Genomic DNA, 19,418 nt, shown 5'->3' with positions numbered 1-19,418 from the left:
AATGAGCAGGAAGGTCACTGGGACAGTTAGCTCTGTGTATTGTAGTGATCTGCATTGTTCCACAGTGAAGGGAAGTCTAAAAGTTCAAGTATTATTAAGTAATGAGGTGCCCAGGCTTGCGGAACTGGCCTAAAGTTCCCACCATGGGTGCTATCTCTTTCCTGTATACCTTCCCCCTCCAAAGAATATTCCAATGTGAATTCAACTACACATCAGTGTGCACTGGTAGTTGATAATTATTATAGCTTGGCAGACATTATATGTTGTGAAGATCCCTTTTAGAGACCTACAATATAGTTCTATATCTTGAACTCCTCAGATCATACTTGTTATTCCAGACTGTCAACATTTTATTCTAAATTAAGATTATTTATTCCTTTACATCTTTACTGTCTTTCTAAATCTCATTATATTTACAGCTTATGTTTGCTATTTATCATATGCCCTTATTCAGAGCTATGTGCAATCAGTAGTTACAGGGACAGTCAGGTTAAATGCCTTGCTCAGGGACACAATGGTAGTAAGTGAAGTTTAAACCTGCCATTTTGTGGTCTTCTGGTTCATAGGCAAGTGTGTTACCCCCTAGGCTACTACCACCCATAATTTATCATCATAATGCATAGTGTTTTGTGTATAACTAGTTTATCCTTTAAAGTTTTGATAAGAGTAATTGTAAAATTTGCATTATTTTATTATTATATGTTTTATTATTATGTTTTATTAGTCCCGGTAGACATACAGTTGCAATAAGTCGACCAAATATGTCATTTAGTTTGGCAGAGGAGAAACCAAGTTAAGGAATCAGATGTACATATCAGCCATGGTGACTATAAATCTCTGCCTACGACATGGAAATTTGCCTCATTTAATTTCCCCTGGGTCCAAAAGAGAAAGCCACATGGAAATGAAAAGGCCCTTCAGCAGCAGGGTCAATGCACATTCCAGACAAAGCAATTCCTTTCCTGAATTAATTTATAAAAAAAGTCAAGCTCAGTAAGCCACAGGCAGGCCGTGAACCATCAGTTCTCACCTTTTCTCTCTTTGACTTGACTTGCCTGCGCCAATTTATGTCCTTTCCCCAAGTTCCACGTTGTAAGCACACCATTAATATTTGTCAAAAAGCATCAGGCTGCCGTATCCTGGATCCACCACTGACTGAGGTCAGGGAGAAAAGGGACAGTGGTTATTAATTAAGCGCATGTCTGTTCCTCTTCATGAACACCCAAAACGCCTCCTCCCCACCCACCCCAAAACCATATAGGACAAAGAACTGCATCAGTCACAATGACTCCCCTAAAACAGTTATAGTTGACCAATCATCCCATATCTCTCTGAACAACACACTCACCATTAACATTTAATAATCACAGTACTTTAAGGAAAATCTAAAGGAAGATGTCATTGCTAGTAATGCCATTGTTGCTATTAGCAATGCATTTTGTCATAGAATTATATGTGGATGACACTTTTTACAGGAGGCCAGATGAGGATCGCTGACTGCAATTTCTGGCAACAACACTGGTGGGACCTTGCTTTGATCCAAACCAGCTTGTCATGTTTGCAATCCATTATTCTGCCAGATTTCAGCCAAAAATGGAGTGTCCGCTGCATACTATAAAAGATCTCCAAACCGGATTATGCCTCCGATAGATTAAAGAACATGTATGCAGGTTTTTGACCTAAGGCTATGAGGTGCATTATAAATAAAACAGGAGTTTTTTGTTTTCCTGAGAGAAGTTGATCAACCTTAACCTTCCATCATGGGTCCTTTACGATTACATTCCTGTCTGGTGAGACTCACTCTGACTACATGGAGGTCAGGGTCACTAAAACATGAGTGGAGCAAAATGAATGGGTGCAACTGTTGGGAAAATTGTGTTTAGAAAGCACTGTAGCATTTTAGTCTGATACTGTACAAAATTGGTCTTTCAGACAAGTGACTTGATAACAGGAGAGGCTTTATATGGCAGGCAATGGGGTGATGACGGGACCGTGGTTCTAAACACGACCTCTTAATCATTTACCCACTGTTGCTCCATCCTTGAGGCCCTACTATGTCAACATACACCAATGGGAATAAACAGGAACTTTGCCATTGGCTGTTTGCAATCACAGTGGAGATAGCTTTGGGTGGAGGAGGAGGAAGAACTACAAAACGGTTTCCAAAAAACAATCATTTCAAGGAAAGAATTGCATTGTTGACATTTCTTGTAAGGTTTGGGATTCATCCCTGTTGTGGACATGAAGAATAGCAAAGTAAAATGTCTTTCTTTTAACATTTGCATTTGATCTCCAATAAAGATTATTTGCTGTCTTCTCTCTACTGTTTTAAGGCCATGAATGTTGATGAGGAGATAGGGCCGTCAAGCAGTTCTGCTAACTTGAAAATGACTGCCCTTTTCAAACAAGGCTTTTCAAGGCCTATGTCAGAAAGGGCTGTGAATTGGAACAATAACAAGGTCCATAACCTTGAACTTCACTTTTATCTACAGGAGGACTTGTTATCACATAAACTGTAGATAAGACAACTGGTAAAATGGAGAATCAAATGAATATTCAATTATTGTACATTTTCAATTGAAATAAGGACTACTGCTGCTGTTTATTTCCTTGGGATTCAGTTCCTTCATAATTACAAGTGGATATTTGCCATACATTATACAAAACAATGTCTGAGTCATGCAGCACACTGAACAAATTGAAGTAATCTGCTAATATTTTAGCATTGATGTAATGTAAATTAACAGGTTATAGCAGGTTTGACTGGTTACAATACATCAATGCAAAAAAATGTAGGCGTGACAGATTACTTCATTTTCTTAAGTTTAGCCAGTGTTCACTTTTTATGGAATATGGATGTTTTATGTGTTTTACCTCATTAAAGTCTTTAAATATTATTTTGCTCTTTTAAACTAAGCTGTCTAATTAATCCATACGAGTAAATAGTTTTTGCTTTATCATGCTAGTGACAGCAGGTTTGTTTGGTTTATTCAGATTATGGTAATGCTAATTAGGTGTGGCAGATTACTTCAATATTTTTAGGTCTAGCCAGTGTTCACTTTTTTAGTGTAGTTACTGTAACACTCACACTAATTTGGTCATTTATCATTAAAAATACCACGAACATGTGTGTTTGAGAATTGGCTGATAAGCTAAAGGATGTTTATTTCACGGTGATGGAAAGCAGAGGGTTCTGCTGGGCCTTGACAACTTTTAGTGTAAATAGAAAACTCATCGTTGAACTAAACATTAAACGGTCTAGTCTGACCCTAATAAGGGGGGGTCCAGTTCGAGTGGAAAGGACCATCCTTTGTTGTTTAACAGTGTGATTGCATGCTCCTTCATGAAACCATCAGTGAGTACTGTATATTAGCTACAGAGATAAGAGCAATAAAGAGTCAATGAGGCAAACAGTCAGTTCTGCTTGAATTAAAAAGATTTCTATTCATTTTTTCAAAGTTTCTTTGGAGAACATAATGTCACACAAAAGTATACTGACCCCATTTACTCAATCTTCAGCCATGTAAACAATTGAATTAAATGAACAATGCGACATTCAGATGGTGGATAAGGTCCTATTATATGGTCTATCATAGATACATATTCTGTTGCACATTTCACAGCACCATCAAATAATAGTTATACAAATGATTATCCATTAAAAGCAAAACGGTGCAATAATTTTCAGGTTTGGAAGCCAAGCAGCGTAGAAATTTGAACTCAGGATGTATGAAATCAGCACAGTCAGTGCCTTGGTAAAGTCTTCACACATTCATTATCTATCTGGCTTGTATTGCATAGCTGACACAAAACATTGATTCTTATTTACAACAACCAATACCACTTTTATCTAGGAATGAAAACACATTTCTCAATCGTGTGGATGAAAAGATACAAAAAAAAAATCTGAAATATCCACTCATTTTATCCAGCTTTGCCCTTAAAACTGCATTAAATTACAGTCTGTCTGTACAGTAAATGGAATTACAAAAATCTAAATGAGGTAATGAAGTATACTTACATTAAAATTAAAAATAAACTTCAAGTTGGATCAACTGCAATTAATGCATTTTGTTCAAAAAAAATTGTGCCATGTGAACTTATACAAAATACAATCGACTGCTGCTGACCACAGGTTTACAGAAAAGTGTGAGTAATAAGCAGTGCAAACTATTCAAAACAAACCAAAAAAAAAACAAACCAATTAAAGAATAAAACTGGACAAAATATACAGTAACTGGTAATTTCAGAATGACACATGACAGCTATTCCCACTGCAACACAAGCATTCCCTCTCTACCCCCTTGTGAGATGCCCAGTCCCAATCATGTGTTATTGGTACTTCTCCTGGAAATTGCCATTTTCATAGTGGTACTGCTCATCATCCTCCTCCTGCATCGTCACTCCCTTGCTCTTCTTCCATCCGTGTTTTCGCCCGCCTGAGTTCACCGCTGTTGTCCCGTAGGTCTTCTTCTTGGTGGCCAAAGAGCTTTCAGAGCTTGGCTCTGTCTCATCAGCCAGTTCGTCCTCGCCAATGATGCCGCACTTATCATCACTGGTGCTCTCAGGGTCAGCCCAGTCCTGTTTCTCCCCAGAGGCAAAGATGGCATAGAAAATGACACCGCAGTAGTGCACCATAGAGGCAATGATGAACACGTTCTGCCACTCCAAACGTGTCTGAAAAAAAGATGAGAAAAACACAGTTGCTTGGTGTTTACAGAAGACCACTTGAAATCTTACGCTTGAGGTCTATAAGCCATTACTTTACCTTGTGCTTTGTCAGTGCTCCGACAATGAGTGGACAGACCATGCCAGACAGCGTTCCAACACCATTTGAGATGCCCATCAGTATGCTGGCATAGCGAGGTGCAATGTCCAAATGGTTAACATTGAATCCTGACAAAGATAAGGAAACCCTATGATGAGCTGTCGGGTAATACAATTTGATTACAAGTTTACATATCCATAAAAACATTCCTGCTTCAAACAATAATAATCAGTTTTTGCTCTTGACATACTGGCATTACTGACTAAAGGGTGCACACTGAAAAGATGAACAGTAATGTATATGTGCATCAAGATCATGTATTCCTCACCCGAGATCGCAAATCCACTGAAGCCAACAGCAAGCACCAGGAAGGATATGGCAACGCCTCGAGTGTGTGAGAAACCGACCACTAGCAGCAGAGTAGCTTCCATTCCAAAACCTGACAACACAGCATTTTTACATTTCAATGATGAAACTTTAAATGAACTAAACAATTGTTTAGGAGCTACATTCCACCTGTTGCTTACCACCACAGTTCATGATTTTCCGGACTGCTGTCGTGGAAAGAATGTTGTTACTCCTTAAGAAGTCTGCCAGTTGGCCTCCAATCGGCACCACAATAGTCATCACCATATGGGGCACTGCTGACAGAATCCCTACCTAAAACAATGGGAAAACATCATTAGGGCTCAAAATACAATACCTTTTTATCCTGCATCACCAGATGCACAGCTCCAGAATAAACTTTTACTGGCCCACCTTGCTAATGGGGAATCCAAACACCTCCTCAAAATAGGCAGGTTGGCTGATCAGAAGAAGGTAGAAGGTCCAGCTACGGCAGAAGTTTGCCACAATGATGGCATAGACTGGCATTGAGGTGAAGAACTGTCGCCATGGCGTCTTGAATTTCTGCAGTGGAAATCAGAGTGTTACAGGAGAGCCTGTCGCTCTGTGGGGATGGTTCCTTTGAAAGTGAAGCGATTGTAATTGTGATACACACAAAATGTGCATACAACAAAATGCAACCTCTGCATTTAACCCATCACCCTTAGTGAGCAGTGTGCAGTCATGACAGTGTGTGGGGACAATATTTTGACACCAGGATTCGAACCGGCAACCTTCCGATTACGGGTCCGTTTCCTTACCTGTGAAGTGGGTACTTTCTACTGGTGGAACAGCCAGCCTTGTTGACTGTTGGGGCATAAATGATGATAGTGAAAATATATGAAAGCAATTTCTGTTATAATCTGATGTCTTGGAGGCATTGCCACTATTCTAAAATGAAATGGTCATTGAGTCAAACCATGTCAGGGCAATTTGTAGAACCCAGTACAAATTTTTACAATGCTCTACCTCGGTGGCACTCAGCAGATTAGCTCCTTCTCCAATGGCCGCTTCTATGTACTCCCTTTCTTCATCACTAATTGTAGGATGCATGGCTGGGGTTTGATATATAGTCAGAAGCCAGAAGCTGTACCAAAATGCCCCAAAAACACCTGGAGATACAAATACACATGCTAACAATGAATACATTGCAGTTCAGATTAAGTGATTACTTGTGATCAAATAATCTGCAGTTAATTGTTCACTAAAAATGTGTTGCCTAGGGTTATAAATAATGTATGCATTACATTCTTATAAATAGTTAATTGGGAAATAAAATGAAGGGTTCTCATATTTGTTATTCAAGTTGGTTGAATAATTGTAGAACACCATATGTAATTATCAGTACTGAATTTCTGTTTAACATGCATTTACACAGAATTTTAAAGATCTGTTGATGAAGACTTTTACAAAAATAGCAACATAATTAAAGTGATCTGTGGCATATCTGATTTTTCATTTTACACATGTTATGAAAGATTAATGAGGGAAGAGAACAGGCAGGAAAACAATCATTTCAGTCAATTAATCCTGAGATTAAATCATGTAACTGAAAGCGAAAATGTAAATTCACACTGTGGACATACACATACACACACACACACATAAACTGACTTGATCTGCAGATTTTTATTTTATTATTTGAGATGTGAGTGAGTCAGGGATTGGGCCGTGCGAGACAGTTGACTTTGAAAGATATAAACACATTTTTAATGTAAATTTGTGTCCAGATTTGTGCAGCGTCTTACAGACAAAAGTACAAATTTGGTGAAAAACTTTAATATAGCAATATTTTGGGGTTCTGGGGTGAGACGCAAGGAGATTTTCAGGCTCACCGTATATGTAGAAGACAGACGGCCATCCCACATACTGGACTAGAACTCCCGCCAAGGGCATTGCAATCACAGCACCTGCATATGAGCCTACAAGACACACAACCACTTTTCTTAATTAATGCAGCGTATCCATTAAAACAGCATTCTTTTAAAAGCCACAGCCCTTAATAAAATAAATAAAATAAATAAATGAAATACATTCAAAGGATCCCTGCTTGATTCATAATGTTAACAATATGTATTGTTAACATGGGTGGGAGATATATCCCCTGGCAATAGATCCCCCGGCCATTCATAGAATTAGAAGGATTGTTCAGAATTATTTATGTATGATTGTATGGTATGGAATGCTGCCAGAACAACATGACAGGTTTTCCAAGGCAGTGACAGACAGGCTACTTCATGTGCCAGAGCCATCACCTGTTCAGAGCTGTTTGCTTACAAAAGGAAATTAGGTTTTAATAAAAATGTGCTTTAATGTATATTTCATTACTGAATGCACATACAGACACCCCAGTCTCGAGTGGTGCGGGACGCACAAGTGTGCTCTCGAGCTGATGGGAATATGTCACTTTATTTGCCTCAATAGAGCAGAGCCTCCTTCAGATTCGGCAGATGAAAATGTGTGAGGCCATTTTCATTCAGAAGCAATGTCAAGAGGGTTTTCAAAATGGTGGGTTGTCATGGCACCAGTTTGCAGCAGATGATGGCTGTTTCAATGCTTTTCAGGGCCAGAACAACAGCAGACAACAGACATCTGCAAAGCAAAACAACCTCCCGCAGCCTTCTCATCTGACCATATCACAGCCTAGTGCTGCTAAACTGACCTTAGAGAGCTGTTAAGATCATGGTACAGACCCAATGGAGTCAGATATGGGGAGGAACATTGAGATTTCTGTGGACAAGCATCCCAAAGTAAATGTAATTATTAAGCCAATATAACAATGCAAGCCAGAAGTGCTCACCACAGAAGGAAGTGGTAGCCAGTCGGCTTCGCTCCAGTGGAGGTGCCCATTTGGCCCACATCCCATGACATGCTGGATAGGTGACCCCCTGTTGCATGAAAGTAGGAAAAAGGTCAAAGGTGATGCAAAGGTCAAGATCATGGCATTGCCTGGACTCCCATTCCCTGAAGACACGAAATTACTGAATTATTAAAATGTATATACCAATAAAGAGAAGCCGTCTGTGGCTCTGATTAGTGCAACCTAAAAGCAATCATAGCATTTTATATAAATATGGCTTGGCATGTAATAAAAATACAACTATTACCTTTATAAAAGTATAATGAGTATTTTAGCACATCTACAAGTTCACGTGAGGCCTGATGAAGGCTGTCGTGAAACCATCAGGAATGCTTCATGAATTTTACATTACACCTTTACGCAGGCATTAGGTGGCATTAGGCTTCACACACCACCAGTCCCAGACCGTACTGTGGCATAATACATGTTTGTGTTCACTGTTCTCTTAGTATCAAACTGTTCCCTTAGTATCAGTGACACAGTGACACTCATGTAAAATTTATATGACTTTAGGAATGAAGCTTGCTCTTGCTTGAGTAGACGGCATCTGGCTCAAGAAAGCGTTTTTAGACCCGTAAGTCAAATCTCACGATCATTAGCCACAGTTATTTAAAGCATTTTCTTTCAAAGTTTACAATTTTGTACACAAGAGATATATATCTCACCTCTACTAAACCTTGCAGGATGCGGACAAACATCACACAACCATAATGGACCCTCGCAGCCGATGGGATGAACATGTTCAGAATAGATGTCAGGAAAATCGCCGCCCCAAAGACTCTGTGGACAATTAACATTCCTGCATTAATTATATGTCATTAACAGTTATAAGAAGAATATGACAACATGCCAGGTTTTGAGATATATAGGCAATTTTTTAATCAACTTAAATAGAATACTTTAGACAGAAAAGAGAAATTTTTCCATTGGCTTTTTAACGATTTACACCTTTTAACAAAACCTTTTCTGCCTCCAAATTTGGAAACTTTTCTTTCTGTTTAACCTACTAGAGGAACTCAAGGAATTTCTACATATTAGCTTGTGTACAGCTAAAAGACTAAAAGTGTCATCGAGTTACATTTATTGTTAATGTAATGTATTGTTTGCCTTCAGCAGCTAATTTCCCTCACAGTGACCAGAACTGTGGTGAAGGATATTGCCCAGGATTCAACAGACGCTGAGGTCCCCTTAGTCTGATTTTCAATTCTGCTTTATCATTGTTCAGCTCTACCTATCTTTTTTCCTTTACTGCTCTGTCTCTCTTTCGCTCCAATTTATTTTTTTCCAAAACAGTGTAAGTGACACTTATAATATTCCAGTGGCTGGTGTTTCAGGGAGAAATCAGAGGCAGGATCTTTCATTATTAACTCTGTCAGTGACGTGTCCTCTTGTCCTGTGAAGCTTTTATTACAAGACTGCTATCTCCTCATCAGCTCCTTTCCCCACCAACCAAACCAGACCAAGCTAACTCAGACCGGTGAGGAGCAACCCAGAGCCAGGCATCTCACCTGTTCGCTGCCAGCTTGTTGGAGATGAAGCCTCCGGGTATCTGTGTGACGATGTACCCCCAGAAGAAGGAGCCATGGATCAGACCCACTGTTTCCGGGTCCCAGTTAAACTGTGCAGGCTGGAAAATCAAGTTATTTTTAGTCTTTTGTGTTAATCTTGCTGCACACAGCCTTCTTTGCAGCAATCACAATCCGGACATAATTAATTAAGTGCTTTTTTTGTCCCAAAATTAAGTACTTGATTTGCCTGCAATAACTATTAAACTGCTGGGCTTATCGTACTGTGAATTGTTGCATTGCTGTATTCCTGCACCTGAATAACGGGGGTGCCATTGATGTAAACTGTGTTGTTGTTGACCATCTCCACAATGGCCACACCCAGATTGCACCGAATTCCGAAGGAGATGCAGAATCCTAGGCCACTGAGGATGCCGACAATGTAGCGCTTGGGCAGGCCACAACAGCGACAGTCTACCAGGGGCGGGCTATGTTTCTGCGACGCAACTGGCTGCCCATCTTCTGTCAGCTCAATCTGGTCCTCGTCCGCTGCCGCGTTGGTGCCATCAATCTTCCTGCAGCAGAACCAAGAGGGTGTGTCAAGAGAGAGGGGCGCTCACAGAAGAGCACCTAGTGCACCTATACAAAATGGAAACCTTATGCTTGAAGTTCCTGGATCTGAACAGGCCCATTTGCTCTTTATGATTTATATTGTTGCATGAATTTGCCACAGACAATAAAAACATATACATAAGCTTATTATAAAGTGCTTATGCTATAAGGCACATCGCATGAGATGGAAAAAGGTGTGCACTTACATGTACAGCATATTACAGACAGGCTTATCCAGAATGACTTACAAAACTGCGAAACTCACTTGGCCTCGATCTGCAAATACCCTTTAATAACCCAGAACCCAACTTAAGCATTATAATTATAAATAAGAGCCATATTGACTACTTTAGCCCTATTTTCACTTTCTAAAAAGGAGGTTTTAGCTTTTGTTTGAAAATTCTTAATGACTTAACTGTTCTAATATCTAGTAAAAGTTAATTTCACCAACTAGGAGCCAAGACAGAAAATAGTCAAGATGAACTACAATTACATATGATATAACATAATAGGCTTAAAATATGAAATAAAAAATAAAATATAAGTGCACCATTATTAATTATTTGTGATGCAGTATATCCTAGTGAGATTTAGTTTACACTCCAAATAGTATAGATTTTTCCACTAGACAGTATGTATTTTATTGTATTATAAGAGCCTTTACTGTCTGTGATTATGTGTGTAAACCTTTCTTTTCTTTTCAGTTTCCTTTGGGACAGATAAAAAAATAAACATTTATAGTGCGTTCTTATATGTGCATATTTCTCAGCAAAAATATCTTGGCACGATTAAAACACAGTCCATTATTTAAAACTTACATGATATTTCTTGCTACATTCCAGTGTCTAGATGGCAAGGAAAATTGAGGCTATCTTTTTAAACTATTTGAAAATGTTTTTTGAATGAAATTGAGCATGTTGATGTATACTTGAGATGATAAAGGAACACAGTCCTTGTGCCACAGCCAGTCAGGACACACATAGATGACACCGAGAAGCCTGCGGCCAGAGGCCCGTGCCGTGAAGGAGGTCAGGAGATTTGATCAGTAGGTGTGTTTCCTATAAAGGTCACAGTCCATCTCTAATTCACCTCTCAGCTTCCCGCTTTTCCGTCCGCACACCTGTTCCATTACCGCACCATCCGACCCACCACCATGCAGTGCCATGCAGGAATTACTTTCATCTGCAGTCCTCAGATGTACAGCTACAGAGTTCCACCTTACAGAAGTCAGTGGGGGCTCTGAAAGCCAACACACAGGTTGCCAGATGCAAGATCAAGGGCCAGCATTGTACTGTGTGTTTTTTTTGCACTGAAGCCTGAGGCACTTAGTGTGCATGCTGCTCCGGTGGCGCCCTCTAAGCGTTCCGGCAAACTGAAGGAGCTGCAGCATATCTATTGCAAACAAAATGCCATGATCGGAATAAGAATGTTGTTTTTCACAAGAACATCATTTTAATCAAGCTTGTGTCACATGCAGGGGATCAAACTGTTCTCCACACATCTTGATTTATCGACGGGAGCATGCGTTCATGTTAAATGTGTAATGAGAGCTTTTGAGTACAAGGCATTGCACTGCACTATACAAAAATAATTGTAAGGCCTTTAATCAAAGCTTTGTGTGATTACATCACTTGAGCATATCTGATTTTGGAGATCATTATTATTATAATTATTATTCTTTTACACGAGTGAGGAATTTACAAGAAAATCCACCAGGGTTGGATATTACAGGTTAAATGTGTGATAACCTTTCAATGAAAAAGAAGTCTCTGAATGGCAAGTGGTTCATTGAGACATTTTTAATGCACAAAGCACCCGGCTGGACACCTCTGGACCAGTAACCTCCATCCAGTTGGGATAAAGCCATGCATAACTGAGTTCTACCAAACGTAATTAAGCTCAAAGCTGGTTGTAAATTACAAGAGAAGTTCAATGAGGTGTAGTACAGCTGGAGAAACCCAAAAGTGCAGGATTCTGAGCCTCCGGGAACGTTGAAGATCAGCCTGACAAGCTTCTCTTGTAGTTTTAATGCAAGCTATGTATATCATTTACACGTCTATTACAAATTAAGTCTTTTTTTTTTGGTCTGGCCATATACATTATAAATGACTTGTTGAATAATGTAAACTGTTGCCACATATTCTGAATTACCGTTTGGAAACATATCAGGTTGGCATCACCTTCTCCTCTGCCTATTATTTTTCCTTCACTTTCTTTCTTTCATTTTCTTTAGTTTGCTCTTACCTTATTTCAACTGAGTGTTTTAGCAAAAATCTGATTACTATTGTGACATGAAACGTTTACATAAAAAAATTTATTTATTAGATTTTTTTTAAAGAGCTCCCAAAATCAGAACCATGAAGTCATCCATCGAACAATATTACACCTTCACAGGATATTGTGTGCCTTATCTGAGTTTATCTCCTTCATCTGCTTCTTATGTGCAATTTCCATATTAGTTATACCCTTGTCTATCTAGACATGAAGATATGTTTTACCTTTGTACATATTTTAGTTTAAAAATCACATTATGTGAGTTTTTTTTAACTTTGCTAGCTCTAGAGGTTTTCTTGTTTTATTATTCTTGTGGAATTTTTGACTTTTAATCTTCAAATATGCAAAACATGAGTTGCATGAACCAGAGAAAGCTCATAAATAAAAAACAATGCAATTTTGGTTTAGTTCTAAATGTGCACTTACTCTCTCCCTGTCTGTCCTGGAACCAAGATCACTCACCTCTGCAGATTCCCCAGGGAATCTCCAACGGTGTTCTTCACCTCCTCTTTCCCTGGCTTGAAAACCCGCTCCTTAAACCCAGCAAATCCCCCGAAAGGCATGTCTGCCTCTTTCTGTCCACCGTTTTTGAAGTGTCACTCCTTTACTCCTTTCTTTTTTTCAACTTAAAAATGTATAAAAGAAAACATCCAGAAGACACTGCAGAAAAATAATCCCAATATGGAGCGCTGTGTCTTGACCAGCTATCTTACAGGTGTGTCAAAGAAAAGCAGATGGCTGCAGTGTCTGAGGCAGGCTGTGTGGAGACAGGAGGGTGGAGGTGTTGGAGCAGGATGTCATGGAAATCCCTCTCTTAGGTCTGGTGTAGTCCAGTAGCGTGCAGGGGTCTAGGTTGGATCACAGGGGGAGTCCACGTCCAGAGTAGAAGGATGAAGACAGGCAGTGAGATTTTCATCACTGGCTGAGCATGCTGTACGCTCTTCTACGCTCAGTGGGTGTGTGGCTGGAGAAGCAGGTGGACAGCTGTCTGCCCTTTTTGACAGAAAACACCCTGCCTGGGAGTGAGGGAATACCACATGCCTGCCCCCACCTCCAGCCAAAGCAAACCCTTCGCTCCGGCAGTCACGCAGGTGGACGAGATGATTAAATATTGAGAAGAGGTACAGAGTGCGTAGCAGGTAGCAAGTCAGGCGGGTGGAGTAAGAGACCTTTTGGCTCCAGTGCTACCCCAGATGCTGCGGTCTAGAATAAATTGCTGTCGATCTCTCCAGTGTTGGATGCTGAGTATTTAAATTATTTTACCTATGGCCTGTTTCTCAGTGCCAGACTGGGCTAAGTAAAGTCTTGACCTGCTTCACATCAGGGATCATACTGTGATCCTAGCTTCTGGATGGTGTGCAATCTTCTTCAAAATGATTTTTAAAAATTATTATTGTTTGTTGCATTTAATCTCAGAATTATGAATTAACATACGGATTAGGCATCTTGCATTATTTCCGATTAAATGTAATTTTATTAAATGAGCAAACGCATAAAAACTGCAAATCGATACAGAGATAAATGAGAAATTTCTCCCCAATATAAAAAACGAGATTGGCAAGATTTGAAATTGGGTCGTTTTAAAATTTGTCTTAATCAATGAGACACCCCGCTTTCGATCAGAGTAAGATCGTTTTTTCCGGCAGAGCGCGCCATCTAGTGATAGAAAATATAAAGGGCAAATACAATATAATTCTCACGAATGGCTTGAGATATGTTACTATGCAGGGGCTCTAGCAGTGATCTCAGCTGAGTGTAATGCACTAGATATTATGGCTGTGTGAATGTTTCTCACCTTGTTGTAACTGCAGTATATACAGTTGCGTGCCCATATGTGCAGTGGGGTAACGTACTGCAGAAGGCTTGTGTTGATTTTTCTTTTATATTCATTATGTATTCTAAAATTTGTGGTAAAAATTTGATGGTATTCATGTGAACCAAAACATAAAAAAACACAGTTTTCTGGAAAGCTCAATGCTCCAGGTGGCACAGGGTTTGCTGCTTCTGTCTCAACATAATACATGGTTTTACATGGTTTGCACTCTCCACCATGTGCCCTTATTTGTATATTGTGTTTTTTAAATTGTATTTATACCTTTGTATTTAATGTTACTGTTTGTATTTAATGTTACTTGTAAGCACCATGGGTCTGAGAGTAACAAAATTTCAATTCTCTGCATGTCCTATACGTGTGGCAGAATTGACAATAAAGCTGATTTTTGACTTTGATAATGTTGTCCTTGTTTTCATATTAGTTTACTTGTAAAAAATATATTTTCGTTAGTTTAACCACTACTAGAGGGAAAAGTCTAGGTCTAATGTAATGGTATATATTAAAGCATCAATTAATATCTGTCAAAGCCCCTAATATTTCATGCAAAATCTAACATAAGTAATAACTATGGAAGATCTCTCTCTCGCTCTCTCTCTCTCTATATATATATATATATACACACACACACACACACACACACACACACACACACACACACACACACACACACACATATATATATATATATGCGCTTTGAGGAGGGACTTTGAAAAACTGTCAGATTCTAATTGGCTCGCGTTGCAAAACGACAACAACAAACCGCGGTATTTCATTGGCTGGGGTTAAACCATGACGGACATGCACGGCACCGCGCTGATTGGCCGGTGTGGTTTTTGATAGGCAGTTTTTCCCACCTACCTTGTCTCGGGTTTCCCGGATTTCCAGCCGTGTGTCCTGGGTACATCGCGTGCATTCCTCGTAGGATTTTTTTGGTAACGTCTTCCCCTCCCACCTAGTGGAAAGTAGAATGGCAAAAAAACAAACATAAAACAAACAAAAAAACATTTTTTTTAAGTCACTTATACAATATTTCTCTTTGCCCCCCATCCACCTCTCATGTAATTCTTCCTCGACATCCAGTAGTATTACCGCCTCGTCCACATGCAGCGGAGTCCCGGGCCCCGGCGGATCGGCTCCAGCCATGTCGGCGAGGAACGCAGCGGCTGGCGGCGGTGACGGAACGTCAGGAGAACAGATAGGTAAAACCTGCCCACACTTTCCTCCTTTTTTTCCCCCGGCGTTCTCGGCGTCTGGCTCGTACGTCTCCCCCCTTCCTGTTTGTTCCGCCGTCCGTGCGGAGGGGAAGAGTTGCCGCTGTTTCACAAGTTTGCGTTTTATTCCGAAACTAGGTCAGTAGTTCAGTAGAGCAAACTACCGCGCTAAAGGCTCCGGTCTTTTTTTTTTTTTTTTTTCATATTATTATTATTCGTTTCAAAATTTTTGTTTAATCCCGCTGTGGATCAACGCGGAGCGGGAATAAAAGTGGCGCGCAGGCATCCGGCGGTGCTTGTTTTAGGGGCCAGTATTCCACAGAAAACCGACCGAGGCCCGTCAGAAGCCGAGCGGCAGCTAGGCTAAGCTAACAGGGCATGTTCGTGTACTTCTCCTTCTGTTCACGCCGCCAGAGTTTGTGCACATCTCCAGATAATTACCAACTTCACCTGTCGCGCGTTTTGCTTTTGTTATTATATATATATATATATATATATTTCTGTCTATTATTTGGCCGCGAACCTTGTGTTTCGTGTGGTGTTTTTTTTTTCTTCTCAGTTGCCAGTAGGTGTACAGCGTTTATTGTCAATGTGTGATATCCAAAATTAAGCACTTGGTGCTGCCAGTTGCCTTGAAAAAGAAGCGGAATTTGACGAGAAATTGACGAAATCGTAAGGAAGGACGGAATTGGAGCTGTTACTACTACTTCACATTAGACAGTCATTGTTTGGGTCTAATTGTCATTTGAGCGCTTAACCCTGTAAAAAATAACATTAGCACCCTGCGCATCTTAACTCGCCGTAATAACAAATTTGTTATTATTTTTAAGTATACTGCACGGTATTGGTTAAGCATATTTCCATTGTATTTTTAAATGTCTAGCCCGTTGTCCTCCCATATTTCCTATAACTAATACATCATTGTGTTATAACAGCCTTTTTTTATTATTTTAACATATAGTTATGTTAAGATGTGGCATGCCAGATTACAATATTGTTTATTATGAGTAATAATAATAACAATAATGATGCTGCTGTTAGGAATCAGTCACTGGATGCGCTACTCTGCTGATGTGAGGGTAACAAGGGTAAATAATTGGATGGTTAGGGTTTATTCCATGCCTGTTTCGGATGTGTAAACTCGCTGTTGTGTAGTTGTGGTTATATAATATCTAGGTCAAACAGCAGCACACGTTAGGCCAGAGCTGCATGCGTTTTCCTCCTGGCTCAGATTTATGAGCTGCTGTACTCTTGTCTTCAATATAGCTTTAAAAAAAAATACAAATAAGGGCATGCCTTAACCTTTTTGGTGTAGTTCCTTGGTAGTAGATTTCCCAGAAGAAGGTCAAATAAATGTCTTACAGGCATGCTAATTGAAGGCTGAGTATTTTTTATTTTTTTGTGTCGTTTATAATTTGGACCAGTTTGTACATTCTGCATTTTCTGTAGTGAAATATGTGTATAAATAATCATACACCACGTTTTGATTAACCTGTTAAATGAGAGCTTGTGGTTATAATTTAGGTAGGACTCTGCTTAGACTCTTCTGATATTAGCAGATGTTGCTTTTATCAAGCGTAACACAAAAATGAATAAATATTGTTATGCCTGTTTTGATGTTACATTTTTGGCTTTGTTTAATGCACATTTTTTATGTTTTGGTATAGCATTATCAATATCCCACTTTTTCCTCTATGTGCCGTGTTTATGCAAATGTTATGTTTAGTGTTTAGATTTTTGCCCACTTAGTAAATGAGGATTTGGACTTCCATTAATGTTTTATGTGGCATTCGTATAGATTATAAATTACTTTTAACAGATTACAGTTTGTCAGGCAAGATTTGCACTTAGCAAGTGAGGAATCCAGATTTCGTTTAGTTTCACCTGTTCTTTGACCTTCTGCACTGGTCTTTGTAGTGCTACTCATACAGAGAACAAATAAATTATGACATTTATAATCACTTGCCACAAGTCTAAACTGATAGAGACGTAAGTCTATCATAAAAGACGTTTTCTGTGTATATCATTTCAAACCCATACAAACCCAAAAGCATTTCTTCTTAATTACAATACAGTCCAGCATGTTCTTGATTACCTGACCTTAGGTTGACCTCAGACTGGCTGTAAAATGCCCACTGAAACCTTTATGTGTTTTACAACAGCATCCATCAGCAGTAATTATAGAAGGTTCGTTACAGTATCAGTACTGAAATAGGCTGTGAATTTCCAAAATATGACCATTTACCAAATCCAACAGGCCATCATCACCTGGCATGAATTCAGATTGTGGTTTTCTGTTTCAAGCACCAACTATGTGGAGTTGCCCAGCAGTCAGATGATGGGTGTTTGAAAGGATGATGCCAACCTGATGGCTGACAGAATATGATTATAGGATGGAAAAGTATAAGTTCCCTGTGACCTTTGCGTAAAAATAATACTATTATCAATGTGGCAGAGCGTATATTAACATGTTCTGTCTTTTTTTCTACATGTATCTTAAATATAAACATTTATTCATAAAGTGTCCTTTAGCCACTACATATGAAGTGCAACAGTATGCCTGTATTGCGGCGTGCATATCGTTCTGTATTGTTTTGTGTTGTATCGTGTTTATTACTCTGGGTTTTTATGATTCTGTATTAGATTTATCGTGTGGAGAGTGTTTGTTAATGTGATATCAAGAATGCTCTACAGAAGTAGATAGATAACAACACCAATTTTTTCTTAATCTTGGTGTGCCATTATTTATTGACGCGCAAAAGATAAGCTTTATTGATGTTAAAATGGGTGGAGCCCACAGCAGTAGCGCGATTGCTTAAAATGTCCCCTGATATGAAAGTTAATTTTGCTGTTATATTAGTCTTAGTTGTCCCCTGATAGTGTACCTCAAGTGTCTTTCTGATATTCAGCCATGGTGCAGATTTACAGCCATTTTTAGTTTAGTTTTTGTAGCTTGAAATGCTAATGGGGAGGAGAGCGGCCTATAGTAGTTGAGGGGGCATTTCAGAAATGACGGCATCAACACAATTCACCAACCACAATGTTTGATGCGGACATGAGTCTCACATGACGGAAAATACATTTGTGCAAGTTTTTACATTCAATCACCAAGAAACTGCAATGCTTTGCACGTTTGGGAACCATGAAAGCCATGAATGTTTTAGGGGAGGGGTGGGTAACCTTCCCCCTTATGACGACATAAGAATTCCAGATCCGACCGCCTGAGCTGCCGCTCTCTGAGCAGCAATGCAGAATGGCCAAAGCACTCTTTACGTCTATTGCCATTTCTAGCCACTGCAGGACACAGACAGGCTAGGGGAACTTTTAGGGGAATATTAATGTTAAATAATCTTGCATAGTGAAATTTTCATTGTAGGGCCCCCTTAACACACTGTTCTTCCACATAACTGATTATTTCCTGCCGTCATGCACATGGCTCATCAATAGGTTCCGTCTTCACCTTTCCACCTCCATTTCCCTCAGTTTCCTTTGCTTATAATACTGTTTACTTTGTTCAATAGCTGTCAGTGTACAAGACAAATACAACAATACAAGTTTTAAAAGGTTCAATTTCTTTATTGTTATTATTATTCCTTTCATTGTTATTATTGTTTTATATTATTCATTATTATTTTATTGTTTTGGTTGGTTGTTTTGGCCATATGGAAGGTGGGTAGAATGTTTTGTTTAAAAAAAAAAAAAAAAAAAAAGAACGTGTCTTGATTGTTTGCTCTGTATGTACACTTTCTTGTTCTTCTCAATAAAAAATGTCTTTAAAAATAAAACGGCATTTATGAACACTCACACTACTATTCAGAAGTTTAGGGTAAATTTTCCATCCAAAACTGATCATGTGTACATACATATAAAAATACTAGAGGTGCAGTTATTTTACATGTAAATAAATATAGCTTTAATTAAATTGATGTGTATAGTTTATACTACTTATATGTATATAGATACAAAAGCA

General features: G+C 39.1%; 2 protein-coding genes across 8 annotated transcripts in view; one reads left to right on the top strand and one right to left on the bottom strand.

Annotated features, from left to right (window-relative positions):
* Positions 1 to 3,421: 3,421 nt before the first annotated feature.
* Positions 3,422 to 15,627, bottom strand: slc17a8 (solute carrier family 17 member 8). 2 transcript variants are annotated; one of them, XM_028957378.1, is made up of 13 exons: positions 15,289 to 15,627; positions 15,096 to 15,189; positions 9,834 to 10,092; positions 9,521 to 9,639; positions 8,678 to 8,792; positions 7,953 to 8,040; positions 6,988 to 7,074; positions 6,122 to 6,264; positions 5,528 to 5,677; positions 5,296 to 5,428; positions 5,097 to 5,207; positions 4,769 to 4,896; positions 3,422 to 4,677 (listed from the first exon to the last, which is right to left on the bottom strand). In XM_028957378.1, the coding sequence occupies exons 1-13, from the start codon at positions 15,311 to 15,313 to the stop codon at positions 4,333 to 4,335; spliced, it is 1,797 nt and encodes a 598-aa protein (XP_028813211.1). In that variant the 5' UTR covers positions 15,314 to 15,627; the 3' UTR covers positions 3,422 to 4,332. The 2 variants fall into 2 exon arrangements, with proteins under 2 accessions (XP_028813211.1, XP_028813212.1); XM_028957379.1 differs by lacking the exons at positions 15,096 to 15,189; positions 15,289 to 15,627 and adding an exon at positions 12,866 to 13,446.
* bmal2 (basic helix-loop-helix ARNT like 2) overlaps positions 15,100 to 19,418 on the top strand; it is a 17,360-nt gene continuing 13,041 nt past the window's right edge. For 4 of the 6 annotated variants that reach the window (XM_028957367.1, XM_028957372.1, XM_028957370.1 and 1 more), the window contains exon 1: positions 15,178 to 15,436. In XM_028957367.1, the coding sequence (XP_028813200.1) occupies positions 15,379 to 15,436 (58 nt within the window). In that variant the 5' untranslated portion in view covers positions 15,178 to 15,378. The other 2 variants (XM_028957369.1, XM_028957368.1) reach the window with 2 other exon arrangements.

The sequence above is a fragment of the Denticeps clupeoides genome, chromosome 17 (genome assembly GCF_900700375.1).
Source record: "Denticeps clupeoides chromosome 17, fDenClu1.1, whole genome shotgun sequence".
Taxonomy (NCBI): Eukaryota; Metazoa; Chordata; class Actinopteri; order Clupeiformes; family Denticipitidae; genus Denticeps; species Denticeps clupeoides.
Note: the sequence above shows the minus strand (reverse complement) of the source record. Positions and strands in the feature narration are given on the sequence as shown.

Bases quoted from the DNA above. Each gene is read 5' to 3' on its own strand.
- slc17a8 (XM_028957378.1), bottom strand. From the start codon at position 15,313: ATGTCGAGGAAGAATTACATGAGAG. The intron at 6,265-6,987 runs GTGAGCCTGAAA...TTGTATCTCCAG, and splicing joins GTCTGTCTTCTACATATACG to GTGTTTTTGGGGCATTTTGG. The intron at 5,429-5,527 runs GTGGGCCAGTAA...CCATTGTTTTAG, and splicing joins TTGGATTCCCCATTAGCAAG to GTAGGGATTCTGTCAGCAGT.